Source organism: Zootoca vivipara, chromosome 4 (genome assembly GCF_963506605.1).
Source record: "Zootoca vivipara chromosome 4, rZooViv1.1, whole genome shotgun sequence".
Classification (NCBI taxonomy): domain Eukaryota; kingdom Metazoa; phylum Chordata; class Lepidosauria; order Squamata; family Lacertidae; genus Zootoca; species Zootoca vivipara.
The window spans coordinates 44,394,816-44,421,723 of NC_083279.1; the positions used below are offsets into that span (position 1 = coordinate 44,394,816).

The 26,908-nt window shown below is 45.6% G+C and overlaps 1 protein-coding gene across 3 annotated transcripts; it reads left to right on the forward strand.

The window, feature by feature from the left end:
• Positions 1-5,848: 5,848 nt before the first annotated feature.
• Positions 5,849-26,908, forward strand: PRRG1 (proline rich and Gla domain 1). Of its 3 annotated transcripts, none has more exons than XM_035114690.2 (4): positions 5,849-6,242; positions 7,086-14,309; positions 15,154-15,314; positions 22,676-26,908. In XM_035114690.2, the coding sequence occupies exons 2-4, from the start codon at positions 14,291-14,293 to the stop codon at positions 23,177-23,179; spliced, it is 684 nt and encodes a 227-aa protein (XP_034970581.2). In that variant the 5' UTR covers positions 5,849-6,242; positions 7,086-14,290; the 3' UTR covers positions 23,180-26,908. The 3 variants fall into 3 exon arrangements, with proteins under 3 accessions (XP_034970581.2, XP_034970580.2, XP_034970582.2); XM_035114689.2 differs by having other exon boundaries at positions 5,850-6,242; positions 14,272-14,309; XM_035114691.2 differs by lacking the exon at positions 5,849-6,242 and having other exon boundaries at positions 6,249-7,160; positions 14,272-14,309.

Below are 26,908 nucleotides of genomic sequence, written 5' to 3' on the forward strand. Positions count from 1 at the left end.
GCGTTAATTTATTAACCTATAAACACATAAGCAAACATACTCAATACAATGTGAATATCTCAGATCTTCCTTGTCACAAATAGCTATACAGCTCACACAAATATTTGCACAAAAAAATGACAAAAGGGCACATCACAAAGATAATACAATTAAAACTCGTGACATAACATATTAATGAAGTTGGTCAGGACTGTGGCAATCAAATAGGATTATATCCAGAAGACCAAGCTGTACAGATCTCATCTATAAATCGGAATGGAAAATCAAAATAATTATTAAGTTTTTCACTGCAAATTGACTAGTATCCCAGTTCTGTGCCTGTATACTAGGAAATGTTCCACTGCATTCAGTAGGACTTGATTCATAGTCAGTGTGCTGGCACTGCAGTGTTGGCTGCTTGGGAATTAGTGGTTTAAAGAACACACAGTTCAGAGCCGAATTGACAAAGTTCAGGAGAGCATGCAGATTGTGTCATTGTACATACTTGGCCTTTTAAAATTATTTCTCAGAAAACAACCATTTATGTACCGTACTGAATGCTGCTGTGCTGTCAAATATCCCACTGCATCTGTGCAGTCACTTGTGCACTTGTAAATAGCTTGCTAGCTCTCAACCAGACTATTTAGGCAGTCAGGCTAATCTATATGCACTTACCTGGGAGTAAGTTCCATTGAACTCAATAGACATGAACTGAAATTGCAGTGTCAGTGAAGTATCATGAAAGGCATCATCAGCTGAGACACAGATGTTCATTTTCAAAGTAGCTTTTGAAACTTGTTGGGTGACTTAAAAAACAGTTTGCGTATGGTGGAGAGGCTGCTGCTCTGTGAAAAGATATGCAAGTCCATAGGGTGTGTCTAATGAGGCATTTCTGCACTGCAACCAAATTTAAATTATTGCTTTATCATTTTATAGCAGGTATATGGCTATTTAAAGCCAGAATGTAGAAACTGCAGCATTCCAGATGTTCCTGGACTACAGTTCCCATCCTTGCCTGCTAGCCACACTGGCTGTGGCTGATGGAAGTTGGAGTCCAACAATGTGCAGGGTCACAGGTCCCCACCCCTGGCTTAAAGACAATATAACTCATGGCATTATCTCCAAATTTAGATGCAAAAATAGCATACAAACTTACTCATTAGTTTAATAAGGAATCACAAAAAATACTTTGTATGTACTCAACTTGTATTCTTGGGAAAAAATTGTTTACTTTGTCTGCAGTCTTTCTACTTGTACAATAGCCAAATGCCTATTGACTGCTGCTTTAGCATTTGCAATTGGATCCGAAGAAAATTCCAGTGACAGTTGGTGACTAAATGCACTTATTTCACTGCTTTATTGATCTTGCAGATCTCGCTTGGAATGTTATATCAGGAAGAAAGTCATTTCAGAGGTGACTTGGTGAGATAAGTGGTGTGCATCCTTTTTATTTTGAAGCAATTGTGGAGAGGAGGAGGAGGAGGAGGAGGAGGAGGAGGAGGAGGAGGAGGAGGAGGAGGAGGAGGAGGAGGAGGAGGAGACTAGGAACCTCCTCCTCCTCTACTTTCCACACTGCAAACATTAAACCTGTTTGTATTAAGATGGAAGATGTGCATATTTTTAAATCATTAGGAAATGCTGTTCCAACACAAGTCACCTTATCATCCATTTTGTGCCACGACAAATATCATAGCTGGTGAATCAGCAGCCTGTAGGTCTGATGTGGTCAACCAGTCCCACGACTCAATTTTCCAGCAGCAGTGCCACCACTGGAAAGCACCCTCTCTCTGTTTTAGCATTAATAGCAGGATTGGAATGATAGGGAGCAAAACTGTTCCCTCTCCATAGTTTTAACCAAACTGCTTAACTTGTGAATTTATGAGTTTGCTCAAACTCTAACCCTTTTGCTGAATCTAGAGGTGATTGGGAGTCGGTCTCTCCCCCAAACTTATAACAATACAAAGCTGCCTCCTGCCAAGTTACGGTAATCTGTTCAGCATTGCCTAATGGACAGCAACTCTTCAGAAAGAAGTGTTGTCTCCCCCAATCCTACCCGGAGAGTCAAGAGATCAAAGCTGGCACATTTTCTCCTCTGCTGCAAACAGAGGAAGTTTTCATACTGGTTTATTGAGCATTCACTCTAGTTTGTTTGCAAGGAGGCTAAACAATGATGTATTGAAACAAGTGTTATCTCATCATTTTCCTTATCACTGATAGTCCTATTTTTTGGAGAACCAGGTTTGTAGCATGATAACTCCAAACCAGCTTTAATTGTGCAATATGACCTTACCAGTGTGTGATTAAATCCCACCTGACTTACAGTAACTGTCTGGAAGCACCAGAAATACAAGTCCTCTCACACAGCTCCCCCAGGCTGTTGCCTTTTGCCAGCTCAGCTCACTTTTAGTCACAGCGCCATGCAATGAAACTGTTGCATGAGCTGCCACTGTGAAAAATCAGGGCAGAAATCATTCTTTATAGATTTCTGGGACTCAAGGCTATATTTTAAAAAGTGTTTGTGTACATATATTGAACTAATAATTGAATTAATTCCATTACAATTGAGCAATTTTGTTTTTGAAACAAGCCACATAGCTTGATTTATAAAGCAGCTGAAGTAAGCTGAAATGAACTTAAATCTAACCTAACTCTAAATTACTGGTGCTGCCCTTGGAGTGAGGTCAAATATATGTCAACATATATACCTGGTAAGGCATGTAGGCTCCTGTACAAGGTAACAGAGGTCAGAGGAAGAAATGCAATTTGCTCCAGAGCCAAATGCCAATCAAACCTCAGTGCATGTTCTCTCTGCCGCATGTCGGGTAGAAAGAATACAAGAGCTCTGAATGTGTGTATGTTTAATGAGTGCTACTAGTTCAGTCGGTTGGGTAAATGCGTCAAGCCACAATTCTATGCACACTTACTTACATGGAAGTTAACCCTTTGAACCATAGGAATTACTCCTGAGCAAACATGTGTAGGAATAGACTGTACATCTTTCTTACTGTGTGAATTTAAGTGCAAATAATGTCCTCCTTGAACATCTACATTGTCAAGCTACATATTTGTTTAAAACAGCAATTGATGACTAGCCTGAAATAAATCAGGTCAGGTTAATAGGTACCAGGTAGCCCTGGAAACTGGACTTGTAATGACAACTGTAGCACAGACATCAGCGTAAATATGCAATATACAGCACCTAGCCAACGTGGCTGAACCTTGTTTAAGAGGGATTATCTGTAAGCAAGATAAAATAGCACGTAGCACCCAACCCCCATCTAGTTTGCTAAGGAAGATACTTAACTGATAAGCTATTTTTGCAATGTTGTAATATGCCTACAAGTGGTGACATGCTCAATCTTTTAAATTAATGCAGGCTTTGCAATTGACTGCAATTTGCTTACAGCCAGGACCCTACCTAAGGGTTGATAAGGTTGGCCCCTGCCAAGGGCGGAGGACCAGGGGGCTCAAAATTGCACCTCTCCACCATGGCTCTGAGTGATTAAGATGGAAAGCAGTGAGGGGAGGAAGGCAAGAAGGCACACAGATAAACCAACAGAGGAGATGGGGGGGAATCAGAGCAGAGCAGACCCTGGTGGCCATGAAGGAAGTCACTGGCAGAGTGCGATGGCCAATGAAAAGCAAACCTTTTGAGTTTCTGGTCCATGGTCTCTCCTGGCTTTGGAGGCACTGATACAACTCCTTGCCAAGGGAGCCAAGGTACGCCTCTGCTTACAGAATAAAGTTGTTAGGCAGATAAAGTACCCGAAAGTAAAGGTGTTTCTCTCCCTCCTGTTGACCAAGTTTTTAAGAAGGTGTATACACTTTATATTAGAGATTAGGGATGCATTACTGTATCCTGGAAGGAAGCCCTGTTGAACTCGAAGTCTTACTTTTGGGTAAACAGGTACAGGGTTGCACTATAATATTGCTGCCTCTTGGGCTACATACATATTAGCAGCTTAAAAGGCAGCAAGGGTGTTCACACACTCTCTTCCTCTCTCTCACACACACACACTGCATTTTAAGGTGCATTTTTACGTTGCTGTACACACGAGAAAGTGATGGGGATGCTTTCACTCGATGCACGTTGCCTGGCTTGTTTCCCCCACAGCTGCAACTCTACTCCCCAAACTCCTATGCAATAAAGCCATCACCTGTGCAGGTGCAAGAGTACCTGAAATGTTCACATTAGCTTAACTGCAACTTCAGTTTTCAAATCAGATGGAAGCTGGTTTGAATTTTGTGTGTGTGGACGTGTGATTAACTCCAATGGTTTGCAGTGCCATCAAAACTTCTTATAACAAAGCTTCTTATACCAGTAAATCACATGAATAAAAAAAACATATTCCATGCCCGTGTTATACCCAGTCTAACCATAACTAAAAGGAAAATCATAAAAGGTTTTTAAGCTATGTCAACATAAATTTATGACAAAATAGAAGCCTGTTTGGGATCAAATACTGTACCAGTGAATGGCCAATGACGATTGTAATTTCCTTAAGAAATTGTGCCCAGAAAGTGTGAGCAAACCCGCCATGGGTGCCAATATGGAAGCAGGTTTGAGAGTAAATGGATCAAACAGCAGATTAATTTGTTGTTGTTTAGTCGTTTAGTCGTGTCCGACTCTTCGTGACCCCATGGACCAGAGCACGCCAGGCACTCCTGTCTTCCACTGCCTCCCACAGTTTGGTCAGAATCATATTTGTAGCTTCAAGAACACTGTCCAACCATCTTGTCCTCTGTCGTCCCCTTCTCCTTGTGCCCTCCATCTTTCCCAACACCAGGGTCTTTTCTAGGGAGTCTTCTCATAAGGTTGCCAAAGTATTGGAGCCTCAGCTTCAGGATCTGTCCTTCCAGTGAGCACTCAGGGCTGATTTCCTTCAGAATGGATAGGTTTGATCTTCTTGCAGTCCATGGGACTCTCAAGAGTCTCCTCCAGCACCATAATTCAAAAACATCAATTTAATATTAAAATAGACTGCAAATAATGTCATGTGTACAAACACCTACATCAAACACCTACAGCGGGACTGCACTGGAGCTGGAGTAAATAGCAATGTGTGTACACAGGTTTGTACTTGATAAAAACCAAACTGGGACATACAGTATGTGCAAACAAAAAAACACACAAAAAAAACACCTAACAGCAAAGTTTAATTCTGCTTTTCATAGTTTCTGCTGCAATATTATGGGGAATTTTGACAAGATCTCACTTGCTGCTCCGGTGCTGGAACTGAAGAGACACATTTAATGGACCAGAAAAGGGAAGGTGTTGAAACATCTATATTTATTTCAAAAACAAAAGCTAGATGTTAAAGCAATCTAGCTTGCACTCCTATAGACCCTTTGAAGTTAACAAACATAACTTCAAGAGTAAAACTTGGTTGAGTTCCACCCATAATGTTTTCCTGGTACGTGACAAACAATAAATGTTTTTGTGTGCTTAAGGATACATTGTTGACCATTTATTTCTTATTAATTTACTGGGGGGGGCACAATCATTAACTGTCCACTAATCAACACAAGCGGGCTATTTTTCTCACAACAAATAAGGTAGGAGGAAACCTTCAAATCTGGTAGAGGTTTTTTGCACAGCCTCCTTGCTTTCCCGAGGTCTGGTGTCTCTGCACCATGGGGCAGTAGAGCAAAAAGCTGCAACACACCCATAGCAAGAAAAATTTGGGTGAGGATGCCTCAAGTGGGTGGTGAATACTTGTAGCTACGGACGTTCCCGCGGGCTTAACATTTAAAGGCGGCCCGAAAAAAATCAAATATGCTGTATGTTCCCTTGCCAGGTCACGCCGCTTGCGGAGCTAAACCACGGGTGCAGACATTTCGGCGCCAAGAGTTAGTAGCATATGGAAGCCAGGCATTTCTTCCGCATGCCCGCTGCTTTCTCCACGAAAGGCCTGCCTCTCTTGGTTGAGAAGGATTGCTCCGGCTAAGTGGCTGAGACGCATAGAGCAGCCTTTCGCCTCCAGCGAATTGTCTGTGCACCCACAGGGGAAAGAAGCAACACCGGATTAGAGGGCCATTGTCGTAGGAGGGGCGTGGGTCTCCCCGCCCTCGCGCGCCGCTCTCCTTTTTTCCCAGCTTCCCTAACGTCGCGGGGGTGTTGTTAGGCGGGCGTTGCGCCTGCGCCAGATGCGCCTTTCTGAACTGGGAGCGTTGCCTCGGCAGGAAGGGCTCCGAGGCTGCCGGAGGGAAGAAGGTGCGGCGCGTCAAGGAGGGAGGCTGCGGCGCGCTCCTGCCGCGGAGAGGTTCGTGGCTCCTGGGCCGCTTCCCGGTGCCTGGCAGTGGGAGGAAGGGCGCTGGCGACTGCGGGGGGGGGACGACTTAGCCCGGGCGGCGCCCTCGGGGTTCACCCTAAACTGAGGGAGTTGTTTGGCTCTGGGAACGGCTTTGGGAAGGTGGCGACGGGAGATGAGCTGGGCAGAGAAGTCCCGGAGCCTGGCTCTTTTTCCCTGGGTTGGGGCCGCGGGGATGATGTTGCTGGCGATAACAAAGCGGGGTTTCCTTTGGGCAGCTCTCGGGCGCCCTTTCTCCTGTATCCGGTGATCCTCGCTGTTGGAAAGGGGAGCTCTCCTTCCTGACTGCCGCAGGAGTTGCTTGGTAGGTGGCTGGCAGGGTGTCAGCCAGCCAGATGTTGATCTGGCCGCAGGGAGTTTGGTTTGTTGTGGGCTGATGTTTTGTGCCCGGCAGGACTTATTTCAGAGGGTCGCAGCCCGAGTTTTGGAGAGACGCCATTGTCGGATTCGGTTTTTTTGTTTTCGGAAGCGGAGATGATGGGAAGTTTTAGGAGCAAGTGATCTAATCCCTTTAAGACAAAAGTATTTCTGAGATTTACGTCCCGAGAAGGGAGCTGGCCCAAGTATTCCCAAAGAGCGTTTTACAAGAATCGGAATGGGGAGAGAATGGCCTGTCCTCGTTTTCCGATCACAGGCAGCTGCCTGCTTCCCTCCCTGTGAAATGGCTTCTCTGCACGAGGTAACCTTATGTCCCCCACCACCTCCCTGCCTTTCACAGCATCAAGCACTCGCTTTCCAGTTTCACCCGTTTTTAATTTATCAGGAAATTGCTCCACTATCTTTGTTTTTCTGCAGTGAGCCTTGACCTCCTACAGCCCTTTCTGTGTCATAGGCATCTTTGACCTGCCATGCGGTTTTTACAAAAAGAAGGTATTGTACTTCAAAGTATGCTGCAGAAAGCTTGTGCGCTGCCAAGTGACTGTGTTCGGTTACTTGGTGTCTAATACCGGTATATCTCTGCTTGCGCTAGCAGTGCAGAACCAAATGTGTTTTTTAAAGTTTCTTGTCTGAGACTTCGAATTTTACTGGCTGTGTTGGAAGTGTGCGTTTGGTGATGGCACAGATATCACATGTTTTGATTTGGCTATCTGAGGGCCCAAGTACAAACCTGTGCATTAAATATGAAAGGTAAAAAGGTAAAGGGACCCCTGACCATTAGGTCCAGTCGTGACCGACTCTGGGGTTGCGGACCAGAGCGGCACACGGAAACGCCGTTTACCTTCCCGCTGTAGCTATTTATCTACTTGCACTTTGACATGCTTTTGAACTGCTAGGTTGGCAGGAGCAACTGGAACTCACCCCGTTGCGGGGATTGAAACTGCCGACCTTCTGATCAGCAAGCCCTGGGCTCAGTGGTTTAACCCACAGCGCCACTTGCGTCCCCAAAAATTGAATGGTACATGCATGTATTTAGTCTCCTTCTGTTCTGAAGTACATATTAGTAGGCTGACCCTACTTATGCCTATATTTTAGCATGAAATGGGGTTTAAAATGCATAGATAACACACGTTAATATCCTCAGCTGTTTAGATGCTAGCACACAAATATTTGAGGACCCACATGGTGTAGTGGTTAGTGTGTTGGCCTAAGATCTGGGAAATCAGGGTTCAAATCATCCATTGGACTTGAAGTTCACTGGGTGACCTGTGAGCCAGTCACTGCCTTTTAGCTTAACATACCTCTCACAGTTTGCTGTAAAATACAATTGGAAAGGGGGAGAACTCATTGTGCAGGGTATTCTACCCTATGCACATGGAGGAGGGCCTCTGGTGATGATCTTGGTAAGATATAAAATAAAGAATGCAATTGTGTTCAACAATTGCTGTCTGTCAAATGCATCAGCAATCAATATCCTGGGGTTGGCTTCCATAGACCGTGGTTGTTGAACACAAAGCCCAGTGGATGGCTTTTAAGCAGGAAACTTCTGCTTCCTGACTATGGCTTTAACATTTCGCTTAGTAAGCTATTTTTGCAGTTTGCATTGTTGACCAGAATGACTTTTGTTGGCTGAGGCGTATTAGAATTTTGCAGGTTGTTTTTAAGTGTTTCAGCAGTTTGATTTTTACTGGGATGAGTTTAGAAAGCATAGACACTTATGAAATAGCACACATATGTAAATTTGGGAAACAGTGAATGAAAGTTCTAAGGGTCATGACTAATTTTAAAAATGGCATGAAGAGTCCCTAATAGAAACAGACCGGGAAAATCAATGGAATGTCAATACAGACTAAAATAATAAGTCTCAAGGAAGTACTAGGTGCCTTCCTGTAATTCATGGATCTCAAGGTTCCAGTGGCACTAATGTGTAAAGTTTAAAAGGAACTAAATAATACAGAAAAACTGAAGATGACAATTAAAGTATCTACAAAGTGGGTCAAATCAATGGACCATCCTGGCAAAGACCAGATAATATTCTTGGACCTAAGAGAAGTGAACAAGTAAACATTTTCAAATGCCTGCCGTAGAAGAAATCATTAGTAAATTAGCAGGAGCAGCAATATTTGTAGTCCTGTGAGCCCGTACTTGACAGTTTCAACAAAAGTTCAAAGCAATTTCTTCAGCTCCAGATGTAGCAAAGGATGACCCATCAGGCATGTGAAGGCCTTGATAGTGTTGCATGTTATATAGATGATGATGATGATGATTCTGGTGTGGGGAAAGACACAGGAAACAGGAAATGTGACTTATATGAGTCAGACTCATTGGTCCATCTAGCCCAGTATGAGCTAGGTACACCGACTGCCAGCAGCTTTCCAGGATTTCAGGCATGTCTCTCCCAGGAGACAAATGGAGATGCTGCAGATTGACCCTGAGACCTTCTGCATGAAAAGCAGATGCTGTACCACTGAACTACAGCCTCCCCAGACAAAAATGTAAGAGTGACATGTCACAGGGCGGTGTAGGTATAGTTGCAGCTCATCAGACATAATTACGTCTCAATTGTGGGCACTGCACACATTAGGAATTTCTCACAACAGCGGAGTACAAATGATTGCATACACTTTCCTGCTTTAAAGCAATGCTGTTTTTCCATGATGTAAAGTGACCCGAGGCACAGAAGCTTCCTAGCCCTGCACTGCTTGAAACTTTCTAGCTCCAGATTTCCAATGATAGAATAATAGCTGTGTATTTTACAGTACAATCCTGTACACATATACTCTGAAATAAGATCAGTTGAGGTCAGCAGTGCTTACTCTCAGTAAGTACTAAGTAGGTAAAGGATTGCAACTTTTGTAGTCCAAGAGTTCTGGCCGTTTTACCTATCTGACTGGGTGTGTTGTTTACAGGAGATGGGCTTGTTATGTGTACATACTGTACAGCCCTATGAAGCAGCAACTTAACGGGGCATCTAGGCTACAGGACATCACAAGAACCCCCAAAGTGCATTAGGTTTACATAGTAATGCATATGATTGTGTGCAGATATGTGTCTGGGCACATACAATATAAAATCTGTAACTTAGCAAAATCAGACACCCTCAAGCTCCACTTCCATACATTATGCTGTCATAAGGTATATTCTAAATAACAACATTTCCTAATATAAAATTCAATGCTGACATGGGGGAAAGCCCTACCCCTGCAGTCCAACGGCCATTATCCATAAAAAGTTCCTTGCTTACTTTGGAAGGTACATTACTAAAACGTCATATTGTGCTGGAAGCGTTTTGCTAACCTCTTACTCTTTACATATTTATTTAATAAACAAGTAGCATACAGAGTTCTATTATCAGACCAGCTCTATTGCTGAGGTCAAAAGAAGTTACCTATGACTACGGTATTTCCATCGGACAAATGATCAGTGGGACTCAACAGTATGGCTAATTTTGGATTGGGGCCGTTGTATAATATGTTTTAAAATATCCCAGTGCCTTGGTTCAGATATGAGTGATATCATTTCTAGGACAGTTAGCCCAGACAGGTGAAAGTGAGTATGCAGCACATAGTTAAACTATGGGATTAATTGTTACAGGAGGCAGTGATGGTCACCAACTTGGGTGGCTTTCACTGAGGATTAGAAGTATTCATGGGGGATAAGGTTATCAATGGTTATTAGTCATGAATGATGGCTATGTTCTAGCTCAACAGTCAGAGGCAGTATGCTTCCAAATACCAGTTGCTGGAAATAACAAGCGGCGAGAGTGTTGCTGTGTTCTGGACCTGCTTGCCAGTGTCCCATAAGCATCTGGTTGGATGCTGGACTATGTGGGCCTTTGACCTGATCCTGCAGGGCTCTTAAGTTCTTCGACTTTCACCTGGCACCATAACCTTGTGTGTGGCATGTAACATTGCTATATTGGATTCTATTTTTATTGTTGATGCTGGTTGGTTATTTTTTATTCTGCTTTTTATTTTACACGTATCTACCTTTGCATGAAGAGTAGACTAAAAATATGGCCAAAAAAAGAGAGACTTGAACAATGTCATATGCACATTGCAGTCACTCCCAAGATTAGATTAGCCATATCTCTCCCTCCTCAGCAGTACTTGCAACACCTTTCAGTGTTGACGCCTAAGAGGAATGTCCGTGGGTGTTTGTGGGATTTGCTCTCCCTCCAAACCAGCTGGGAGCAAGCTTTGCAGAACACCCTGCATCCCACAATAATTTCATGCAGTTCTCTAAACACCCACAAGTTGCCTTCATAAAACTCGCATGTCTTGTATACATGCACAATATGACTCTGTTGTGTTGTTTTTTTTAAAAAAGAACCATGTACCTTATCAGATAGGGAAAGTTGTCATTGGCATTTGCTGTATAGTTTGGGGAAAAGGCTGGGTTTTGAATTCTAGGGGGGTGGGATGCATTGTAATTACAATGCAATTACAGTAGTGAAAAGCCCCCAAAGCTGCTTCACACATTTTGTGCAGTGCCTAGGTTGTAGACCAGGGGTCAGCAAACTTTTTCAGCAGGGAGCCAGTCCACTGTCCCTCAGACCTTGTGGGGGGGGGGGGCGGACTATATTTTTTTTGGGGGGGGATGAACAAATTCCTATGCCCCACAAATAACCCAGAGGTGCATTTTAAATAAAAGCACATATTCTACTCATGTAAAAACACCAGGCAGGCCCCACAAATAACCCAGAAATGCATTTGAAATCAAAGGACTCATTCTACTCATGTAAGAGCACGCTGATTCCCAGACCGTCCACGGGCCGGATTGAGAAGGCGATTGGGCCGCATCCAGCCCCTGGGCCTTAGGTTGCCTACCCATGTTGTAGACACTCAATAGTAATGATTTACACAAAGAAGCTTGTACACAATGTATGAAAATAAATAAGGCTCTCCTGCCCGTACCACCATTAACTAAAATTTGCTTAGTGTAGTGCAGGGCACCACCTTCTCAGTGGTGGGATCCCAGTTTTAGAATACTGGTGCTGTTGAACTTCTTGTGCCAGTTAAAGATGTGCATTTTTGCTCATGATTTTGCTGGAGTTTAATGTCAGATTGATTGATGTGATTTTTGTTTAATTTGTGATTTATGTAGTTTTATTATGTTGGTGTACAGTACTGAAATTCCTTGCAGTGAATTGTTGCTTCTTTCTATTGGGAGGCGTCCATAGTTTAAAAAGAAGATAGAGAATTTCCATGTTCCAGGTGTGCATTACTTAGGACACTTGCTGCTTTTCAGGCCAAACTCTTAATACTCCTCCAAAAAAGGAAGGTATACTAATAATAATAATAATAATAATAATAATAATAATAATAATAATAATTTATTATTTATACCCCGCCCCTCTGGGTGGGTTTCCCCAGCCACTCTGGGAGGCTTCCAACAAAATATTAAAATACAATAGTCTGTCAAACATTAAACCTCCGTGAACAGGGATGCCTTCAGATGTCTTCTAAACATCAGATAGTTGTTTATTTGAAATCTGATGGGAGGGCATTCCACAGGGCGGGCGCCACTACCAAGAAGGCCCTCTGCCTGGTTCCCTGTAACTTGGCTTCTCGCAGTGAGGGAACCGCCAGAAGGCCATTGGCGCTGGACTCAGTGTCTGGGCAGAACGATGGTGGTGGAGACGCTCCTTCAGGTATACTGGGCCGAGGCCATTTAGGGCTTTAAAGGTCAGCACCAACATTTTGAATTGTGCTCGGAAACGTACTGGGAGCCAATGTAGGTCTTTCAAAGTATCCTTTTAAGGTATCCTTAAATTCCAATTTAAATGCATTGTTTCAATAAAAAGGGCGGACAGGGTCTTTTTGTTGTTGTCAGATAGTTTTCTAACGCTTTCTAAATGTAGATTCATTTCTACATCTAGCTTTAAATCTGGGGTTGTCATTAGAAATTGCTTTTATTGCTGTTTCAGAAGGCATATGCCTCCTGTACTCCTGATGCTGGAAAAAGCAATACCAGGAGTACAACCCTGTTAATTCTCCTGGACCCCTCAGTGGCTTTTGTTGTCATTTACTACAACATCCTTCTCTGGATAGGCTCTTTGAGTTTACCATATGATGTTCAGGTGGTTCTGCTCCTACCTGCTTGCCTGATTTCTAGAAGAGAGCACTGAGGGACAACTGTTTGGCCTTGAGGCATGTCTGCCACAGGATGCCACAAGCGCCCATTTTGTGTGCCATGCTTTTTAACTTCTGTGTGAAACTGCTGAGTGAGGTCATCTGCAGAGTTGGGTGTTGTCTGTATGCTTGATGATTCTGAACTTTTAAAATGCTGATTTAAGCAAGGCACAGAGTTGTCTAGGATGAGTAAGGAGAATTAAGAGCCAGTAAACAAAATAGGGGTAGTTTATTTGATGGGTAGTTAGTTTGGATGGGATTTAACAATTAATTAAAATGGAGATTTGAACCCTGATCTCCCAGATTTAGTCTAAAACTCTAACCCAGCCTTTCTTAACCTTGGAGTCCCCAGATGTTGTTGGACTACAATTCCCATCATCCCTGACTATTGGGCCTGCTAGCTAGGGATGATGGGAGTTTTGGTCCAACAGCATCTAGAGATCCAAGGTTGAGAGAGGCTGCTCTAACCACTACACCACAGTATTCCACATGCACTCCAGCTGCTGTCTAGCCTGTTTCATTACCCACAGATCCTCTAAATTTATGTATCGGCATTGCAATTCATTACCTTCAAGAACACTATTTATTTACTTCTGTTCAAGATATTTGTTTACACTATAGTGAAGGGCATGCTTAGGTCTTCTCTGGAGAGCAACATGTTAAAGTGCAACCAGGAAAAACTGAGCTGCATTCCTCAACTTTTCTCATGGGCTGCTCCCATATCCACAAATCTCATGCGGGAGAAAGGCATGTGTTTCGCACAATGCTGAGCCATGTTCGTTCTTGCCTTCCTTTGAATAGGAACAGCGCTTTGTGAAACTGGTTTTCATTTAAGCCCAAGTCTGCAGTATTTCCAGTGTACAAACCAGATTACTGTCCTCCAAGCAGCCATGTGAGATGGATAAGACTGGAAGATTGTATTGTCCAAGGGCATTAATTAGTTCAAGATTTATATCTTTAATGCTCCAGAAAGTAAACGCCCACAGTTGCTAATAAGCAAAATTAAAACATTAAGAGAAGCAATTTTTAAAGCCTCTAAAAAGCTGATGAGCTCTATGGCTGAGCAGAAGTTTGAATTTGGATACCCCCCTCCAGACCCAGCACTCCTGTTATCTGCATCCAGCCAATGTGGTTCATGTATTTGAAATCATGACAACGAAAAGGCTTCCCATGTTTTAAAAGGAATGAACGGTCATTACCTACCCTTTGTGTAAAGTTCCCGTGCTTTACGCACCTAGCAGAACTTCTCTACCCGTTCAGTCTTTGTTAATGATAATCACTGTATTAATTATTCTAAATAATGTGTTTTGTACTACTAAACGAGACGCTGGAGTTGAACAACAAAGCTGCTTCTCTTTTCAAACTTTGCTGGCCATCAACTTGACAACATTTAATCATTTTTATATACGTCTTCGAAAAAGAGATGTTCCTCACATTTAACAATGGGTGCCTTCTTTTTTATGTTACAGCTGACCTCTCCAGACAGCAATGCTAAACATGGATGGTGGTAAGTTTGTGTGTATGTTCCAGTTTGTGTTTTCACTTGGAAGAGTGTGTAATGCCCTGCCAGGATCTTTGGTGTCAGTGTATGTGTGTTGAAGCAAAGGGCATTGTTTACTTTCCATGCCTATATCTGCTGTTCTGTCAGCTATTAGATCCTTCCCTTTCTCCACCCCAATAAAGAATCTTCACTGTCTGACAGGAGTCAAGTATTTACTCTAGCACAAAAGGGCTCACGTGAAGTACTTGTAGTGGGGAAATCACAAGAATTCATCCCTGAATTAAACTGCATATCCATTACGGGCACTGAGTAGGCTTCCACAAATCAGATCATACACAGCAGGTTTGGCTTAACCTTAAAAGCTCAGTTAGATACATGGCCATCTGGCACATGCAGGGGACTTGTGGCAGCTGAACGAACCTTGAATCTGGGCACTACAAGTTGCGTATTTAAAAACTTGGGTTTTGACTTGATCTGTAAAAGCCACAAATCATCTATCATCCCTTCTTCTGCTATTATATTCCAGCCTCGGAAGCTGAATTGTTTCTGTGTGGACAATTCAAACATGTGCTAATCTTACGGGGATGAGTTGAGGTTGACACTTAAAATGCATTGAATGTTCTCTGTTCACCTGGCTTGGTACTGTTTGAAATGTCCTTAACTGCTCCAGGCCCTTGTACTTGGGACAGTTAAAAATGATAACCATATAATCACTAGACACATGTGCTTTATTTAGAAATAAGTTTACATATTCTTGCCTTAGAAAAAGAATTATCCTAAACTAAATAAAATAAATTAAACCTAATGTTTCTATTTTAAATTGCTAGTGACATTTGGGTTTTTTTTGCAGTGTTCATCTCAGAGACTAAAGCCAATTCTGTCCTGAAAAGATATCCGCGGGCTAATGGGTTTTTGGAGGAATTAAAGCAAGGAAACATTGAACGCGAATGCTTTGAAGAAATTTGTAACAGAGAAGAGGCAAGAGAAGCTTTTGAAAATGATGAGAAGACGGTAAGTTAGCTATGCAGTTGTAAAGGTATGCTTCCTGAGTTAACTTTCTTTTTAATGATATTGATAGGTTTATATTTCTTTTCGACATAATGAACACGAAACTTTGTTTAATCTCTGAACGAGAAGTTAGTTCAAAACTGCAGCAAATTGAAAGCAAGAAAAAAGAGAACCTGAATTACTAGAAACTCTTGCCTCCATCTCTCTTATCTCATACACTGGAATCATTGAGTGGTGTTCAGCTAAGTTTTACTTGGTTGGATCCATTAAATTCAGTGGGTTTACTCGGAGTAAAAGTTGAATACTGACCATTATTACAGCCTGGCCCACAGTATACTTACATTTGAATCTCACTGAACTCAGGGCTAACTTCTGAATAAGCTGTAAGTTTGTGACATCTCTGTACCCTAGTGTGAGGGACAAGGGATACAGGGAAGTCCCTCCCATCTTAAGTTCCAGCCCATCCCCAAGCGCTGGAGAGAGTAAGGAGAGCTCTGCCTCCAGCGGAGAGTCAGGAAGTGGTGTCCGAGGCTCAGGCAAGGTTGTGGAGCCCATGCCTCAGGTGGGACAGGAAGTTGGGCGCACGGGGGGGAGGCCAATCCCCCCAACTCCCGAATTGCGACGCAAACGTAGGGGGAAGAGGTTGGGTCTGCCAAAGCTTTGGTGCTGGAAGAAAACGCGCCAATCGCCATTCGGAGGTTCTGACACCTCACCTTAAGGATGCATTTTTACTGCTCTGAACACTGTAAATAATCAGCACTGAATAAAAGCCTTAAAAGACCATGCTGGAGTCGTTACTCTAGAGTAGCCATATCAGGCCCTCTGACAGCAACCTCCGAATCTTTTTTTGGCTACTTTGGAGTGCAGCGATGAGCACTCAAGAGGCTGAGCATTGGAGGCTGGAGGCCGAAGCAGCGAAGCAGGAGCTACGGAACCTCACAGCGCAGGCACAGCAGCAATTGCATGCCGCTCAGGAGGAAGCGCGAGGGGCGCAGGAGGAGCTGAACAAGCTGGTGGACCAGGTGAGGACAAAAGAGGAGACTGAGAAACAGCTAAGGGTGATGGTATTGGACCTGCAGAAAAAGTTGGAAGAGGAGAAAGCCGCTAGAGGTGGGGGGGCGCCCCAGCCGCAGCTAGTCCAAGTGAGAAGGGGACAGAGCCTAGTCACCAAGTTTAGCGGCGACCCTAGGGAGTACCTAGGCTTCGAGACAGAAATAAATTATGCGCTGGAATTGCATGCAGCAGAATTCCCAGATGACGCGCACAGAGTCTCCTTTATCATAGAGCATTTGATGGGGGCCGCCCGTGAATGGGTAAGACCGCTCATCGCGCAAAAAAATCCTTGCATGAAGAACGCAAAATTATTTCTAGAAGCTTTAAAAATAATGTACGCTAGTGACAGTGAAATGGAGGCCACTAAAGAGGAGCTACACAACTTAACACAAGGAAAATCGACAGTTAGGGACTACTGGGCGAGATTCACCATGCTGGTGCACAAACTGGGGTGGGATCTGCAAAGTGAACCAGTGAAATCAGCCTTCTACCTGGGTTTGCACGCAGACGTTAAGGATGAGCTGGCAAGAGGTCCTAAACCGCGAACTATGGATGAGTTAAGCAAAGCGGCGCTAGCGGTGGGGGTGAGACAGGAATCCAGATGGAATGACAAACAAGCGACGCGCGCAGCAAAACCTTGGTTCCCACGCTCCCAGGACAGACCACATCACCAAACCCCACCCCAGGGCCCGCCCCCAGACCTGCCCAGACCAAGCCCAGAGCCGGAACCGATGGAGATCGGGGGAGCGCGCGCGGGGGCTTTTCAAACCCCGGCGGCGCCAAGACGCAAGGAGGGAAGAGGTGGGAATTGCTTTCTCTGCAACTCCCCCCGGCATCGCGTCAGAGACTGCCCTCATCGCAGAGAGTGGCAAGGAAAGGCGGGAACGGTTGTACCTTCCCCCACTGAAGCGGCACCACAGCAGGGAAACGAGACAGCCTGGCTGCAGGAGACAAGGGGCAGCAGCCAGGCACAGTCAGCAGACAACAGCCCCAGCCCGCCCACCCGCACAGAGAGGAGCAGAGCCAGCCCACCCCTCCCAGAGCAGGAGTGGTTCTAGAAGTCACGCTAACGCTCCCCAATGGCTATCCCGTGACGGTCCTCGCCTTAATTGACAGTGGTGCCTCAGCCAACTTCTTCTCGAGAAACTTTGCAGAAGAGCACCAGATCCAGCTTCTGCAGCTGGATTTTCCCCTGCACGTAGCCACCATTGACGGCAGAGAGTTGCTGGGAGGGGCCATCACTCATCAAACCCCCCCCCATGAGAATGACGGTGGGAAGGCACTCAGAGACACTGGCTTTCAACGTCGCAACCATCTCAGACCCCCCCATCGTTTTGGGAATGAGCTGGCTGGCGCGCCACGACCCCTCCATAAGTTGGCACCAGAGATGCATCACGTTTGGGTCGGACTTTTGTCTGGAACATTGCATGCAGCACCAACCAGGGGAGGGGCCTCCAATAGCCACGGTGGCCACCATGCATGTCAAAGGGGGTGAGGCGATACCCAAGCAGTACTGGGACCTACAGGAGGTCTTCAGCGAAGCGGAGTCCGACCACCTACCCCCACACAGGTCTTTCGACTGCCAGATCAACCTGGTGCCAGGGGCAACGATACCCCCAGCCAAGCTGTACGCCATGTCAGATCAGGAACTGGAGGATTTGCGTGCGTTCATCGACAAGAACCTCAAACGGGGGTTCATCAGAGAAAGCAAGGCAGCAGGGGGCAGCCCGGTCTTCTGGGTGGACAAGAAAGACACGCAACAGCGCCGTCTTGTGGTGGATTTCAGACGGCTCAATTCAGTGACAGAGCCAGTGGCTTTCCCCATGCCCAGAGTGGACGATCTCCTGACAGTGGCACGCAGGGGCAAGATTTTCACCAAGCTAGACCTGAGGGGGGTGTACAACTTGATCAGGATCCGGGAAGGAGATGAGTGGAAAACCACGATGTTCACGCCTCTGGGCTCTTTTGAATATCTGGTGATGCCCTTCGGGTTGCAAGGGGGCTCAGCATGCTTCCAGGCCTTCATGCACCACGTCCTGGGGTCCCTTCTCTTCAAGAACTGCTTGGTCTTCCTGGATGACATCCTTATCTATTCCGCTGACCCAGTGCAACATGTGAAGGATGTCAGGGAGGTGTTGCAACGCCTGAAGGAGAACCACCTGTATGTGAAGCTGGAGAAGTGCAAGTTTCACACCAGGGAAGTGGACTTCCTGGGCTACAAACTGTCAGACAAGGGACTGGCGATGGACAAGGACAAGGTGCAGGCCATCCTGGACTGGCACAGCCCCAGGACGCGCAAAGATGCCCAACGCCTCCTAGGATTCGCCAATTTCTACAGGAAATTCATCAAGAACTTCTCGCGGGTTACGGCTCCCATCACGGACTGCCTGAGAGGCAAGCAGAAGTTCAGAGGCGCAAGCAGCGTTCGAAAGCCTCAAGAGGGTGTTCGCGTCCGACCAGAACCTGTTCCACGTGGTGCAGGATGCGCCCCTACGCGTGGAGACAGACGCTTCAGACCGGGCGTTGGGAGCGATCCTGTTGCAACTGGACGCCAACAGAGAGTGGAGACCTTGTGCCTTCTTCTCCAGGAAGCTGACACAGCCTGAACGCAACTACACGGTGTTTGATAGGGAACTTCTGGCGATCCACGCTGCTTTCCAGCACTGGCGACACTTCCTGGTGGGCGCCAAGCACCCCATCCAGGTGTGCACAGACCACAAGAACCTGGAGTTCTGGAGAACGGCCAGGGTGCTCAACCAGCGACAGATACGGTGGGCAGAGTTCCTCTCGAACTTCAACTTCTCCATCCACTACATCCCGGGGGAGCAGAATGTCAGGGCGGATGCCCTCTCCCGCAAACCAGAGTACATGGAGCAGGAGTTGCCACCAGCGCCCAGGCACATTTTCCCCCCATCAGCATGGTCCTGCGGAGCAGCAGTGGTGAGCGAGGCAGAACTCACAGCACTGACGGCAGCAGATGAGTTTGCCTCCCGCATCTTCAGAGAGCTGCGAGGGGGGAGGGAGCAGGCTACAGACTTTGAGGAAAGGAGGGGTTTGCTTTTTTACAGGGGAGCCCTGTACCTGCCCACCAAACAGCTGAGAGGTAAGGTCCTCAAGCAGATGCACGACAACCCAACGGCGGGTCATTTCGGAAGGGACAAAACCACTCACCTAGTCATGAGACACTTCTGGTGGCCAGGGGTGCGGGAAGATGTTCGGGACTATGTAAGGGGCTGTGACACCTGCCAGCGAGCAAAGGTGGTCAGAGCGCCACCAGCAGGTTTGCTGGAGCCATTAGCCACACCGCACAGGCCGTGGGAAGTAGTGTCCATGGACTTCATCACAGACCTGCCGTCGTCCAGGGGCAAGACCGCAGTGTTGGTGGTGGTGGTGGACCTCATGTCCAAAATGTGCCACTTTATACCGTGTGCCAGGGCGGTCTCGGCAGAAGAGACGGCCAAACTGTTTGTTGACCACGTATTCAGACTGCATGGATTGCCTTTAAGAGTTATTTCGGATCGTGGCCGCCAATTTGTTTCCAGGTTCTGGCGGCGGCTAATGAACCTCCTGCAGGTGGAGGTCAGTTTGTCTACGGCTCGGCACCCGCAGACCAATGGACAGGCGGAGCGGGTCAATGCCATTCTGCAGCAGTACCTGAGATGTTACGTCAGCCAGAGGCAAACGGACTGGGTGGATCGCCTGCCACTGGCAGAATTTGCCTACAACAATGCGGTGCACGTCTCCACAGGGGTGTCGCCCTTTAAGGCCAACTACGGGCGCGACCTCAGATCTTTCCCGGAGAGGGAAGGGGAGGAGGAGGAAGAGGGCCCACAGGCAGAGGAGTGGGCAGAGGACCTGGAGACGGTGCACCAGCAGCTCAGAGAACACTTGGAGAGGGCCAAGGAAGCGTACAAGAAGGGGGCAGATCGCCACCGGCGACCGGGAGAGGTCATCAGGGTGGGGGACAAGGTTTGGTTATCCTCGGAAGGTCTTCCCACCAGGGGGCGATGCAAGAAGTTAGCACCCAGGAGGCTGGGCCCCTTCACGGTCACGCAACAGGTCAACCCGGTAGCCTTCAGACTAGCACTGCCTGAGGACATGAGAGTGCACCCAGTGTTTCATAGATCGCTGCTGTCGCCGTACAGAGAAAGTACCAGGTTCAGGGACAGCGATCAGCCTCCAGAGGGAGGGGGGGAGACGGGAGACGCCCGACAGCTCAATGAGGCAACTGAGATTTTAGACTCAAGGAGAGGGGTGAGAGGGCTGGAGTACCTGATAGCATGGGAGGACACTCCGCCGTCCCACAATGAGTGGATACCGGCCACGGAAGTACCTGAGGAATTTTTAGTGGAAGAGTTCCACGCCCTGTTCCCCCACAGGCCCAAGCCCTGGCACATGGAAAGGGAGGGGGAGGGGGAGGGGCGGGAGGAAGGGATCGCAGGCAGCAGCTCTCCATGGAGATGGGAAGCGGAATTTGAGGATACGGAAGAAGAGGTGTGGGTTTCACCGAGGTCGACTACGTCAGAGGCAGGAGAGGACTGGCAGAACATTTTTACTCCCACCAGCTCTGACGCCACTGACTTCTTGGGATTCCCGTCTTCTCAGGGGGAAGGAGAAAGATCGCAGGATTGGGGGGAAATTTTTACACCCACAGGCTCGGATGCCACAGACTTCTTGGGGTTTCACTCGTCCCCAGCAAGCAGAGAGCCCCTGGGGAGGGGGGGAGAGGAGCCTGGGAGGGGGGTGGATGTGAGGGACAAGGGATACAGGGAAGTCCCTCCCATCTTAAGTTCCAGCCCATCCCCAAGCGCTGGAGAGAGTAAGGAGAGCTCTGCCTCCAGCGGAGAGTCAGGAAGTGGTGTCCGAGGCTCAGGCAAGGTTGTGGAGCCCATGCCTCAGGTGGGACAGGAAGTTGGGCGCACGGGGGGGAGGCCAATCCCCCCAACTCCCGAATTGCGACGCAAACGTAGGGGGAAGAGGTTGGGTCTGCCAAAGCTTTGGTGCTGGAAGAAAACGCGCCAATCGCCATTCGGAGGTTCTGACACCTCACCTTAAGGATGCATTTTTACTGCTCTGAACACTGTAAATAATCAGCACTGAATAAAAGCCTTAAAAGACCATGCTGGAGTCGTTACTCTAGAGTAGCCATATCAGGCCCTCTGACACCTAGTTTCGCAGATAATTTCACTCACTGTTGGATTCATATTCAGGCAATAGAAAGTGGAGCCATTTGAGCTGTAAATTGAAATTTGAATGTTACAAGTGGCTGTCCAAGCTGAGAGGGGAAACTGCTATACTGTGCCAAACTGCCCAGCATTCATAAACATTTAGTGGTGGCTGGTGTTCATTGGGCCAGGTAGGGTAGAAACTCAAGAGGCCAACAGTAGGTAGAATCAGACCCCGTGACGGAGCCAATTGATTATGGTTTTGTCCCCATCCATCCTGCTGAATTCTACCAGAGAAACAAACCAAGGAGGGGGAAACTGACAGCCAATGTCCCGCCTACCCACCGCACCCTGTTTCTTAGATTGGTTGTTAGTAAGAAGGCAGGTGAGACAGGCTGTTTGAGGCAGACTGGGGCTGGTAGGGGAGTGCCCCATTTGCTGTCATGGACCAGCCTCCACAGAACATTTTGTCTCTGAAGGAGAGGGCTACCAATGGCTACTAGTTACAATGTCTATGCTCTATCTCAGGCACCCCCAAACTTCAGCCCTCCAGATGTTTTGGACTACAATTCCCATCATCCCTGACCAGTGGTCCTGTTAGCTAGGGATCATGGGAGTTGTAGGCCAAAACATCTGGAGGGCCGCAGTTTGGGGATGCCTGATCTATCTCCACAATTGGAGGCAGCAGTGGGAAACCATGGGAGGAGATGGTGCTCTTGTGTTCATGTTCTGCTCCCTGATTTCCCATAGGCCTCTTGTTGGCCACTGGGAGAACAGAATGCTGGGCTAGATATTGTCCTTGTGCTATGCCACAAAGTAATGTAATGGGAGAGATGTTTTGCTGTTTTATCTCATTAATATGATAAACAGTGTCTTTTTTCTACCTCTTCTCCCTGCAGTTAAGAAAGGAAAATAATTACTCATAAATGTGTGCACAAGTGTTAAAAGAGCTTCTAATGGAATTGAAATAAACATTGGTTGATACAAGGTCATATACTGGAAACGTGCCAGAATGCTTGTTTGCCTACTCCTGAAGCAGTATTTTTGTGCAGACAGCCATAAAACCTCTCTTTCTCCATTTAGCTTTAAATCAGAAATGGGGGAGTGACCTCTCAGAAAACCTATTTTCTTCTGTCGTATTTTCAGATGGAGTTCTGGAAGGACTACACAAAGAAGCTCAATGGAGAAATTGATGGAGGACATAACTGGTATCCATTTTACCTTGTGGTTCCATTAATCATTGGCTTTTTCGTTATTCTCCTTATCGTATTTATCACATGGAGGTGCCTGTTCAGAAAGAAAATGCGTAGACGTTCCATGTATGCCCATAGCAGAACCAGAGAAGTCGCAGGTGACAGAACTGTTGCAGATGGAAGCAGTCCACTTCCTCAGCCACTCAGCATTCTTCATTCCCCCCAGGAAGAAATGTTTGAAGGCAACGGACACTCTCCAGGATATCTGAGCTACACAGATGGACGTTCAGACTCAATATCAATCAGGCTGTCAAATTACGACCCACCGCCATCGTATGAGGAAGTGGCTGGTGCAAATGGCCCGAGAAGAAAGGAAACGGAAAATCACTTGGATCCACCGCCTCAATACGAACACATTGTGAATAGCATTTCAGTGACTCCTATTACCACTAAATGAGCAGCGAGAATTCTGGGCCCGGTCTTTTAAAGGGGATGAGGAATGAAGCCTGATACTTTTTTAGCACTTTATTGCAGCTTAATTATACATTTCGAAGATTTGTAATGCTAACACCACTTCCTCTTCCCCTGTCCCAGATTAGTATTGTTCCACATATTCCCCCAGCCCTGGAAACAATGCAGTTTTGATACAGTTGTGCATACTTCCAGAGGTGCAATTTCTGTCTTTCTGTATTGCTGGAGGTGATCTTGCAGCAGACCTAAAGGGCTCCCTAACCACACACACACACACACACACACACACACAGGAATCTAAAACCAAAAAAGGCCAATAATTTTTGTCCTTTTGCTTTTTGTGCATTATAAGCCACACCTAACAGAAACCAGTTAAGCCAGCTGGCATGAATGGTAATAGCTGCCTCTACCAAAGAGAGCACATTGCCCTGGGTAAGGTTGAAACATTTTGACGAATAACACTTCGTATAGTTGTGAAAAATGTGGTAAGCTACTGATTAATTGTAGGTTCCAGCAAAAAAAATTTTACTCCTGAGGTGGAGCATAGTACTAAAAATATTTTTCCCCGATTATGTAAACTAGAAACACATACTGATAGTAATTAATTTTGTTCCTGTCTTCAGTGCAGCTATAACAACCTATCTTCCAGAGTAAAGGTTAAGAGTACAGGGGAAGGGAGCTTTTTTCTGTGATTGACATAAGACGTGATAAGCCCTATACAGAAGCTCTCTCTTTCCTGCTTTCTGTGGGAAATGTGTCTGCTTGAGAGCCCATTGCACTAATTATCCCATGACCAGTGGGAGTATACCTTATCAGTATTTGGTTGCAGTTCAATGAATTGTTCCACGTTTGTATTCATTTCATATTTTACACACTATGAAATGGCCTATTGTTTTTTTTTTTAGTTACAAAACTCAATTCTGACCAGTCTGTGCTTTTTCACTTCAAAGAGATGCTGTTAAGATCTGACTGTTCTCTTGTTTATGCATGCTGGCTTTTAAAAGCAGATAAGAGGTGGTGCTTAAATCACCAGAAATCTATAGGTGATTTTATTCCAAAAGCAGTGCTGAGAAAGTGCTGCTTCTCTTCGCCCTAGGGTTTTAATAGCAGCTCTTATTTCTCAATGGGGGGGGGGTAGGAAAATGAGTGAGAAATGTGAAGGTGGGGGCTTGCCTGTACATATTTATCTCTTAAAACCGATTGTTTTGAGCCGTTCATGGCGAACTACAACAGTGCATGAAGGTAAGAAGAGGGTGATTTCTCCCCCGTAACCTGGTGAGGTGTTTCATATTACAAGTTCCATCATCACTGACAATTGACCAGGCTGGCTGGGGCTGGTGGGAGTTGCGGTCGAAAACATCTGATGGGCAGCAGATTTTGGAGTGCTGCCCTAAAGCATTTCAGTCTGGCTAACCAGACAAGAGTGAATGTGGCAACCTTTCTCATACTTGGCCCCCCGTTTTCCTAAGCTGAAATTGAAGGCATTCTATAGTGTCAATTATCATAGATTTGCCCAGAAAGTAATCTCTTCTGAAGGCAGGTACCTCTACTGCATTTCTGCATTATGGGTGTTATGTGGATCATTCAGCCACTGTTATTAAATAAATATTACACAGAGTCCCAAGAGCAGTGTGTTTTACACAAGAGCAGCAGAATGATCAAAACCACACCTCCAGTGCAGAACCGCGGGCAAATTACTTGCCTCTCACACAGGGTCGTTGGCAAGAAGACATGCCCACTGTCTCAAAGGAACACTTTTAACAACTTATTTCTCTCAGCACACTTGCGATTCTCTCACAGTCACAGTAGTTTGTGCTAACACACATTTTGGGAATGACTGGTTGATGTATTCTTCAAGTTAAAACAGTATAGGCACACTTTAAAATTTGGATTTAGCATATCATATGAATGGACGAAAGCTTAAAATGTTGAACCTGTTAGAAAATAGAATCGTGGGTTTTTTCCCCTCCTACACAACTCTCTTCAGCTTCCACGTTGGCGGCAGGTGTTCTATTGACAATGGGGTGGATCCAAGCATAGTTGTGCTTGAAGCAGAGCCAGTGGAATCAATGGGACTTAGCCGTGGCTGAAGTTCCACTGGCTTCAGTGAGTCTTAAGTCTAGATCCAACTCGCAAGGTGCGTATGGTCTTAAACTTGAGGTCACTGATCATTGTGGTTATGCCAAGTGTACTAAGTAGAATAAAAATGGGGTGATTAGCTGTAGGCCCATGTGCACATTCTCCCCACACCCAATTTTCTTTCCTGGCTAATATATCTCCTTTCTTTCTTCCCTGTGTGTTCCCATTTTGTGTTTGCACCCATTTCCCCAGTTTTTGGACTGTGGATTCTGAGCCACAGTGGCAATGTGAGTACAGAATCAAGAAGCGGCCCTTTGTGTATTTTTCAGAAGTGTTGTTCCAGAGCAAGAAGGGTTCCGTGTCTCCCTTTTTGGGTTCCAGCAGGGTGCATTGCTTTTTGGTAGCAGTAACCACCATGGTGGGGGGATAATTTTACCTTCCAGGTATGAAAATATCTCCAGTCCTGCCTTTTTCTGCTGGAAAACTATCCTATATCTCTGTTAACAAGGCATTTATTAGTATAATCTTGGTCAGATGAGACACACACACACACACACACCAGTTACCCCAAAAAGCTTGTGAAATCATAGCAAGCAGTTAAACTTGTAGTGCAGCAAAGTCAGCTTTGTGAACTGGGTGGCAAATGGAACATGCTTGTATTCTCCAGCAAGACATTTATCTTTGCTTCCTTTGACTTTAAATTAGTGCATTGTGATGGGGAAATCTCCAGTGGCTACTGCTAAAGGGCTTGTTTTAATATCTGCTAAAGATAAATTCAATGAGACTGCACAGCCTTCAAGGCCAGACTGTTTCCTTCTATGCAGCTTTACAGATGGAAGTTCCTAATAATATTCCTCTAGATGCTTCTGTTTTTACTTTACCTCAAAACACCTTGATGCACAGCCAGAGTGAATCATTCCTGTGATAAAGTGCCTCATATCTGACTTACAGAAATCACTTGGGATGGGGCAGAGAAAAATCTATTGTTAAGATCAGTTCTGTTGTTGGCCTCTTCTGTTGCTGCTGATCAAAGAACGCTCGCATGATACACACCAAGAGAAGCTCCCCAGTTTCTATTGAATCTCAGATTTTCCTCATCTCATGTATAAATTTAGTCCTGTGTTGCAGGTGGTTCCAATTATATAACCCATAAAAATGAGGCTTCCTATTAGCTTGATTTTTGTGCATTGCTGTTCCTGAATTGATCACGTATTAATCCAACTAACATGATTTATACAGAATGTTTATTTTTTCAAAAAATGGTTAACTATTTTTAAACGGTTGTTGCCTTGCAGTAGATAATATAAAACATAACCTCGCCTATAAAAGTTTTGGATGTGTGTATTTTACGTTAATAATAGGCAATGTGATATATTTTGCACCTGGTGTATAACAATGCCATTATCTTGTGAAGTTCTTAATACTTCTATGTTATAAAAGAAGTAACAATGCAGAAGCCATGTGTTGTCCATAACAGTTATCCTGACTCTGGTGACAACTTGTTCAGTGCATGTAAATAACTCCAATTTTATTGCAGTATTAAATGTTTTTTAATATGGTTTACATTTAAATTAATGCTATTTTAAAAACATTTTGGGGTGGGATCCTGGTATGCAATAAAGCTATTTTTAAATTC

What these genes read in the sequence shown, in the direction of transcription:
- PRRG1 (XM_035114690.2), top strand. An exon ending in TTGAAAATGATGAGAAGACG is followed by an intron (nt 15,315 to 22,675) that starts GTAAGTTAGCTA and finishes TCGTATTTTCAG; the next exon opens with ATGGAGTTCTGGAAGGACTA.